Consider the following 9,271-nt stretch of genomic DNA (forward strand, 5'->3'; position numbering starts at 1 on the left):
TCGATTGAAAGGTTTTCTGAATTAATTAATCTATTTGGAAAGAAGTCCATTTCATGAAGCTAAAACTTGCCCATCAAAATAGAACACAATGGGAGAGATACAGCATGAGGTTAGATTTTTTGAATTGATCAGAAAACACAAACCCAAAGAAATAATTTTGTAAAACCATCACTGTATAGCAAAGTGTAAAGCAAACCAAATGATTTATGTGGCAATGAAGACTAATAAATAACAGGGGCACAAAAGAGTTCAAAAAGCTATTTTGTTGCAGTAAAATGTTATGTTAAGAAGAATAATTTAATGTGTGAAGTGGAGAAAAGATAAATACACAGTGCAGCTAATACATACAGTTCTAATAGACAAAATCAACCCCATGTCACGTGTATTAAATATAGATTTTTTTTTAATCACTTGCTTTGCTTTTTTACAAATTTGCTGAACTGGAGAAAATAAAAATATTGAGCTGACTATAGTGTGTGATGAGTCCTAATGAATAAAACTAACCTCATGTTATGTCCATCATACACATACCGTTAATAAGTGGCATTGCCTTTATCCAAAATGGTTCAAAGTGCATCTGGGATGAACAAATGGCTTGCACAGGCAAACAATACACATACTCTCTTTCTCCCACAAACGATCCGAGTTAACCAGGGGGAAAAGTCTCAGACTCATGTTGGCCAACTGCAAATCAGCAGACATATGGCCCACCACAGCTGTGTGTGTGTGGATGTTTGTGTGTGGGAGTGTGGGGGTGGCCTGTGAATGTCTTTAAAAACGGGAGAAGAGCACTCTGAATTGTTGCTGAAGTGGACTAATGCCTTGTGTGTTAGGTGTGAAAACAACATAATTGGCCCTAGCGTGGACGAGGCCGAAACACAATCATTTCCTCCATTTCTGCCCATGGCTGAAAGGCCCAGAGGTTGTGTGTGTGTGTGTGTGTGTGTGTGTGTGTGTGTGTGTGTGTGTGTGTGTGTGTGTGTGTGTGTGTGTGTGTGTGTGTGTGTGTGTCGGCTAAAGTAAAGGAACGGGAGGGTGTTTGAGAAACAAGATGGTGTTAGTGCCCTTAAGAGGTCCATTCCATGTCTAGTACCGTTGGTTGCAATTCAGTGCTTCCACCCCTTAGGGAAGAAAGAGGTCTTTGTCTCAGGTCCGGGCCATCTACCTATTCTTCCGGGTGCGGTGTTGGAAAAACAGCTGCCCATTTGCGCTGGCCTGAAGTGGCACTGGCCTTTCTGTTCTAACTTCCTTGTTTTTTCAATGCGGTGAAAAGCATTGGTATCTGAGGCCAGGGCAAGGTTGAGGGGACAAGGGTGCAGAGAGAGAGAGACATGGAGAGAGAGCGGGTGAAGAGAGAGAGAGATAAGAATGATGGAAGGGTGGAGAGAGAGAGAGACATGGAGAGAGAAAGCGGGTGGAGAGAGAGAGAGAGAGAGAGAGAGAGAGAGAGATAAGAATGATGGAAGCTTTTCTGCTTGTTAAAGAATTCCTGGACACAGTAGGATAAATGAGGATGATCAGACTGACTCACAGAAAGTTTACTTCATCCAGCATGATATGAAGTGGAACAAAGAAGATTTCAAAACACACGCGTCATTTTGTTGGAAATTGTGATGTCATCCACATATATTACAATTCTACTCAACAAAATGTTATTCTGCTGTTGTTTTCCTACCACTTTCAGTCGAGACTGTTCTACAGGCCATCATTGCCTTGGCTGAATGTTGCTTGAAATAAAAAAAGGAAGGCATCTGCCTTTGGTTAAATCTACATAAACTGATAAAACTTGACATGACATGACATCTGTGATCTAATGCGTTCACCTTTAGATCCGTAAATATTGAAAATGATCATGGCACTGGCATACCCATGTGTGCTTCTGGGTAACTCACTTTCTAGTGAAGTTTCACTCAGACAGTAGTGTCATTATGAATGCCAATTCTACCGTTCTACTCTCTTTAATTCTGTAGCTAAGACACAAGGGGATGGAGATGGTAAAGATCATCAGATTTTCTGACCACACCAGTAGCTCTTTTTGCACACCTCTGGCCAGCAGAAGAAGCCCTCAGCTGGGCAGCGAAACGCAAGAGGGGTGCTCTTCTCCGGGGGAAGTCAGCGGCTTGTGTGAACCATGTCAAAACAGGCTTCCATCACTGTTACCCTCCGTCCGAGGGGACAGCAGGCAGGCTAGACCCCTGGAGGTCACCCCGCAATTAACTCATTCAGCGCTCAAATTCCTACTCCCTCCCACCGCCCTCGCCATCTCCCCACAACCTCCAACCCCTACCAATCAACCCACACACCCAGCCACCCAGCCACCCAGCCACTAATCCCGGCCCTTCGCAGCTGATCTGATCCTTCGGGTGTGCTTGTTCCTTCTCTTTCAAAAACCTCACACACACACACACACACACACACACACACACACACACACACACACACACACACACACACACACACACACATTAGTCCCCCACAACCCTCTCCCACCCTCCCCTCCCCTCCCCCGCGGAGGCCCCCTGACCCTGCACACCTCTCGGCATGTCACATGACCAGTGCAGGTGTGGAGGGGACCCTGGCCTGGCCGACCTCCAATTAGCGACCCTAATTAGAGCCCCGGCTCCCCGCTGGGCCGAGTCCAGGCTTTGGCCAGCCCAGAAGAAGAGGGCTGGTGTGGGGGCGCTCGGAGGGGTTAAAGGGACAGTGATGCGTGGTTAAAGGCCTGAGTGTGTGTGTGTGGGGGGGGGGGGTGAAATAAGGAGCCCCCACTCCTTTCCCTTTCCTTTTCTCCCACCCTCACAAGCTGGCTGGTTAACACAAAACTGCAGAACTCTTTAGCTCGGCGGGAGAGTGAGAGAGACAGAGAGAGAGAGAGAGAGAGAGAGAGAGAGAGAGAGAGAGAGAGAGACAGAGAGAGAGGAGAGAGGGAGGAAGAAAAGTAGACGAGAGGAAGTAGGGAGTGCTAATATGGTTTCTGAGCAACAGCAATGGCAGAGTCTTTTTTTCCTCTCTCACAGAGTGTTTTTGTGTGTGTTTCTGGGTGTATCTCAGCGTGTGTGTCTGGCGGTGGGGGGCACTGATGATGTGGATGGAGTTTACTTGGCTGTGGAATGAGCGGAGAGAGGTGGGTGAGCAATGGGGGTGAACTGGGGTTCTCTTCAATTCAATTCAATTCAGTTTTATTTATATAGCGCCTTTCGTGCAATCAGCAATACAAGGTGCTTAACAACAGCACTGAAAACCTAAAATGAAATAAAATAAAATATATACAAAATAATAAAAGCAATAAAATATATTTAAATGTTTATAAAAAAAATAAAAATAAAAAAGTAAAAGTCAGAAAATAAGAACAAACGTATACACACATACATATGCATACAGAACAAAGCCATCAATTCATAAAATTCAAAGCGGTCAGGGATTAAGAAAAGGTAAGGCTCAAAAGGTATGTCTTAAGATGCTTTATAAACAGTCCAATTGACTGGGCCATCCTCAGCTCAGATGGCAAGCTGTACCAAAGGGAAGGACCACGGTGAGACAAAGCTGCTCTTCATCTTGAGAAAATGTCAGGAGATGTTGGCCACGTATGTGCCAGATAAAGCAGCACTCTGAGTTAATGTCTCTCTTGTGTGTGTGTGATGTTAGGTGTAGAAATCAGCTCAGTTCTGCATGTAGCTGACACAGGAAGCTCACCTTGCACTCCCAATAGGCCCAGAGGTGCCTGTTCACTGCAGCCTTGTGAACAGAAAGACAGGAAGAACAAAAGTGGTGGAGAGAGAATGAGAGAGACAGTAGTGCCAAAACAACCACTTACAACCACTTTCTATTTCTCGCTCTCGCACATACACACACCATCACATATGCACACACACACACACACACACACACACACACACACACACACACACACACACACACATTACTATGTCGCCACCGAAAAGACAGGAAGGTGGAGGACAAAGGGAAAATGTTCCATTTCAGTTCACTCTTCATTTTGAGAATGACAAACTAAAAGCCCAAATGAAGAGCGAGAGAGCACATAAGCAACATTAAAGAGAGAGAGATGACCCGTGGGGTGAGGTGCCTGGCATTCCTTCAATCTGATACGTAACCACTCAGATCAATAATCTCTTTGTGTAATGTGTGTTCAGGTCAACTCTCTCTCTCTCTCTGTGTGTGTGTGTGTGTGTGTGTGTGTGTGTGTGTGTGTGAGTGAGGCACAGAGTGATTAGGCCCTCATTCTCAGGCAGTTAGCGGCGCAACAGGTCCCTCACCAGCTGACCCCATCACATGACCCAAACACCTGTGGTTTCAGTGCTCCACTCCTCTCCTCCTCACATCCCCCTCTCTTTGTTTCTTCTCTCCTCTTTTCTCCTCCTTTTCATCGCCACGATTGGCTCTGTGGGCATGTTTCTCTGCCTCTCTTTATTTAGCACTGCATTGTAATTCTGTTCAGTTTGATAGGTCTTTCTGGGCAGGACACACACACACACATTCACTGACTTTCTCGCTCTCTTTATTATTGCATCTGTCTTCACCTGTATCACTCATGCTTGCGTTCTCTACCTGCGTACCTTTCTCTCTCTCTCATTTCTCTCACTCCGTCTCTGTTCTCTCTGTTTTCAGGGAGGGCCGAGTCCACATCATCAGGCCACCCATCCTGCAGCCCCCCCCTCCCCTTCCACTCTCCACCTCCACCCCCTCTCCCTACCGTTTCGGTCCCATCTCAAAGAAAAGGTGCCAATCATTTTAATTGGCACCTTATAGCTATTATTATTTTAGGAGTGTGGATCATGGTCCCAGTGTGGCGGAGGAAGGAGCTTATTTTATTACATGGGAGAGAGAGTGATTATTTGTGAGGAGAGAGGTTTTAGGGATTTATGGGAGAGGGAGAGAGTGGAAAGAGAGTGACAGTGTGAGGGAGAGAGGGAGAGAGGGGGGAGAGAGGAGAGAGAGTGAGAGGGAGAGGAGGGAGAGAGGGAGTGAGGGAGAGAGGGAGAGAGGGAGAGAGTGACAGTGTGAGGGAGAGAGGGAGAGAGGGAGAGAGGGAGAGAGGGAGAGAGGGAGAGAGGGAGAGAGGGAGCATGTGGTTTAGCATATTGTGGCCGTTTGCCCACCCGCACCCTGCTCCCCTTCCCCTTCCTGACTGCTTCCTTGTTCCCTTGTCTCCAGCCTCCGTCCCCTGCTCGCTTCCCTTCCGCCCCCAGCTTTTCTTCGCCCAGATGCAGATTTGAAGTCTTCTCACTGGTTGGTTCGGCGGGGTGAGGGTGGAAATAAACCACCACATTCTATTTTTTTTCTAGAGGTGGGAGGTTTGATTTCATAGCATATCCCACTTCAGTCATAGATTTATGAGAACGTGGACAATGAATTGCCTAAATGTCTTTAATATCACTTATCACATTCTCTTCACTTCTCTCTGTGCTTAGGCCCTACATGCACACCCTCTCCTCCTCATTCTTACACTCATGCCAAACTCAGATTCCGGGAGCTCAGAGGCCATGTGTTTACTGTTTGAAACACACACACACACACACACACACACACACACACACACCCAATGAAGAATTGAATCAGACAGGCACATGGGTCAAATTACATAGACATATATTTATATGCATATGAATAAAAATACATATACATATTATACAATATCTTGGCCCCTATGTCCGGGGCCTACAAACATCTTGTTCACTCATAACACAAAGAAACTCTTATTGTTTTTTTTATTTTTAAATAAGTGCAAATTGTTAATGAGACAAAAAATGTAAAGCATATATAAAGTTGTTATTTCTTTTTCTTTCTGACATAAGTTCTGTCTTCCTCCTGATTCTTTTCTTCAAATGTTTTGTTCTGTACAGATCACGTAATAGTCACATAAATTGTGCAAAAGACCTCATCCACGAAAATATTTACACAACCTTACATCTTTCTTTCAGTAGCTGGTGCCTGTTAAACACAGTTGAAATGGTTTACACATTTTTATTTTTTTCTTCTTTTTTCAAGCGGCCAAGAAAGGGTTATGGCTTATGTTGCGCAATCTTGGCTGTGTGTATGCTTAGAACAGAAAGAAAAGAGACATACACACTCGTCCAACACACACAAACACACACACACACACATAAACACACATAAACTTACGGAAAGAGTGTCAGAATGGGTCACAACCCATCACCACAGTGTTCTTACTTATTCATGGACTTTCAAAAGTGTTGCTTTACGACATCTGTACATGAACGACACCCCTGTCAAAAAAAGTTACGATTTTCAAATGTGCAGCTATGGGAAAGCAGGTCAGGTATGGGGAGATAGGCGAGAACAGCCATATTGTGTGTGTGTGTGTGTGTGTGTGTGTGTGTGTGTGTGTGTGTGTGTGTGTGTGTGTTGCCAACAGTGGTGTGTTTGTAGTGGGTGAAGGATGCACTAAAGCCATACTGCTGGAGTTGTGGACAAGCAGAGCATAAGGCTACACGCATATATACTGTGTTTAGATGTGACTAGTGGGTAGTGATTAGTGGGTTGTGTGTGTGTGTGTGTGTGTGTGTGTGTGTGTGTGTGTGTGTGTGTGTGTGTGTGTGTGTGTGTGTGTGTGTTTGTCTCTGTGTGTTAGTGTGTGTATGTGTGTGGGTATCTGTATGTTCTCTCTCTGCACAACAGATAGTTACGAAGCACAAAGCAAGAGACAATATCAAATTAAATAAAAATAAAAAAACAAACACTAAATCATAATTTACTCCAGCCTTGTGCCATAGTCAAACTGAGCTCTGTGTGCAGCAGCAGAGAAATCAAAAGCACCAGAAGTAAACATGTTTGTGTGGAGAGGTCCTAGATTAAAAAAAAAAAAAAACAAACAAAAAAAAAAACCTTTCAAAGGTGACACATCGACCAACATCCAACATTCACACTGACCCCCCTTTGAATACAGTACGCACGCTGCCGTGACCACACACCGACAACACACACACACACACACACACACACACACACACACTAGGGTGCCTCCACCTCACTGCATCTCTGCCCTCTCTCTGAGGAATGAGGCGCTCATTACAGAGCAATACCTGTTTTGCCAGAGCCCTCAGGCAGTGTTTGGGGAGAGGTGGGGAGGCTGCAGGCAGTGTTTGGGGAGAGGTGGGGAGGCTGCAGGCAGACATGGGAGCTCCACGGGCCCCAGGAATCTTCCGTAGCCTCGCACAATAAAGAGCCCTAATTAGCCCGTGGCTCGTTTCTTCCCCAGCGCCAGGTAAGGGACAATAGTCGTAGGCGTGACCACACCACACCACCCTCCACCTCCTCCTGCCCCCTCTCCCCTCCCCTGCCCTCGCCCTGTCTCGTCTCAAGCAAGCCCTCGTACAGACAACATGTTAACAGACTGCCGAACGCGGCCGCAGATGTTTGGTTGTTTTTTTCGCCGCCGCAACAACAAGCTGGTGTCGAAAGTCGTTTAAGACGTCCTTTGGCCCCTGAATATGCACTGTGTGGTGCATGCTTCGGATCTTTTCCCCCGTCCTCCTCCTCCTAGACTAGACACTGGTCTTGGCTGACTTGTCCTTGATCAGCCTCCATCTACCGGTCAGTCTGTTAGTCAGAGTCAATTAAAACATCATACTGCAGAGATAATAAAAAGCAGATGACCACAAATTGGATCTAAGCTTTTTGTAGTGCGCCGCCAGGCCTGTCCCCTGTCAGGGTGGGATTACGAAGGACGGCCGGCCCGACGGGACACTTCTCCGGTGCACCTCGCGCCCTTCGGTATCGCTTACATTTGGAAACAGCTCATTAGTCCGAGACGTGGTGTCCATCCGGGGAAAACAGTGCAGTGTGGCTGAGCCAATGATTCCGACCCTCGGGCGAAAAGAAGCTGTCATCGGCGCATTCCATTTCAGAACGGCAGATAAGGACAGACAGACGGGCCAAAGCAGAGCAGTGAGATGTGTTGGTGAGGTGATGTTCTAAAGGAGGGTGTGTGTCTAAACAGGTCCCTGACTTTTTTTGCCGGATCATTCTGCAGTGCGTACAGGCCATTGATGCAGATGTCTGTGAAAGCTAGGTGCAGCTTGCGTTTTTTTTCTTAGCATCTCATGACCCAGTGGTTACACACACACACACACACACACACACACACACACACACACACACACACAAACACAAACACAAACACACACTCGCACACACAACATACACACAGACACACACATAGTATCTATTTTGCAAATGAGCCATTGTACAGTGAGTGCCCTGGTCTAATAGCAATGTCTGCCTTTCCTCTCAGTGACTTTTCTGAGTTTTTCAAGCGTAACTCACACACACACACACACACACACACACAAACACAGTGGTTAAATGCTCTTCACAGCATAGAGTCAACAACTCAGAACTGTTCAGTCATGCTGCTTCTGATTTTCCTTTTCCTCTTTCTCTTTTTTCATTGCCTGCATTCCTGGTGAAAAAAACACACACTCACACACACACACACACACAAGCAGTCTCATTCTCTTACAATCATCAGCCATATGCACGAGGAACAGTGGAGAAGAAGGATACACACAGCGACACACCAAGGGGTAGCTGAGATAACTTAAGAGAAAACACTCTCCTCTTATAGCACACACACACACACACACACACTTGCCCGTAAAGACACAAACACAAACATTATCATTTTATCTTTTCTCATAAATCCATTAGTCAGTCCAGGGTTAGTCCCAGTAGCTGGCGAGTCACAGCAGCAATGGAGCACATTGAGATGTGGGGAGCAGAAGCTGAAGTCTTTTCTCTTCTTTCTTTCTGTCTCTCAGTCTCTCTTCCTTTCTGTCTCTCAGTCTCTCTCCCTTCTGTCTCTCAGTCTCTCTCCCTTTCTGTCTCTCAGTCTCTCTCCCTTTCTCTTGTGAGTCTGTTGAGTGGACCTCCCTCCTGCAAGCCTGTTCTCATCCTCCTCCTCATCCAACAATCCTCCTCCTCCTCCTCCTCCTCAGTGCTTCACTCAGCCAGAGGAGTGGAATGAGTGATGAAAGTTTGTGTGTGTGTGTGTGTGTGTGTGTGTGTGTGTGTGTTGGGTGTTAAGGGGCTGCAGTGGGCATCTGCGGTCACAGAGAGGCCCATCTTTAGGAGACGCTCTTCTTGCCGCCCATGTCGGGCTCCTTGCGCTCCAGGCGCGTGTACGGCTCGAAGGCCGAGGAGCCGCAGCCGTACGCAATGGGCAGCTCGTGGTGACCGGCGGTCAGCAGCGGCATGGTGAAGCAGAGGGACGGCGGCGGCACGCCCAGGCGCG

The 9,271-nt window shown here is 46.7% G+C and overlaps 1 protein-coding gene across 1 annotated transcript in view; it reads right to left on the minus strand.

The window, feature by feature from the left end:
* Positions 1-7,276: 7,276 nt before the first annotated feature.
* Positions 7,277-9,271, minus strand: part of vax2 (ventral anterior homeobox 2) — a 28,781-nt gene continuing 26,786 nt past the window's right edge. Inside the window, exon 3 of the mRNA XM_048235854.1 lies at positions 7,277-9,271. This exon is cut by the window's right edge and continues 334 nt beyond it. Within this exon, the coding sequence (XP_048091811.1) occupies positions 9,105-9,271 (167 nt within the window). The 3' untranslated portion in view covers positions 7,277-9,104.

The sequence above is a fragment of the Alosa alosa genome, chromosome 24, assembly GCF_017589495.1.
Source record: "Alosa alosa isolate M-15738 ecotype Scorff River chromosome 24, AALO_Geno_1.1, whole genome shotgun sequence".
Taxonomy (NCBI): domain Eukaryota; kingdom Metazoa; phylum Chordata; class Actinopteri; order Clupeiformes; family Clupeidae; genus Alosa; species Alosa alosa.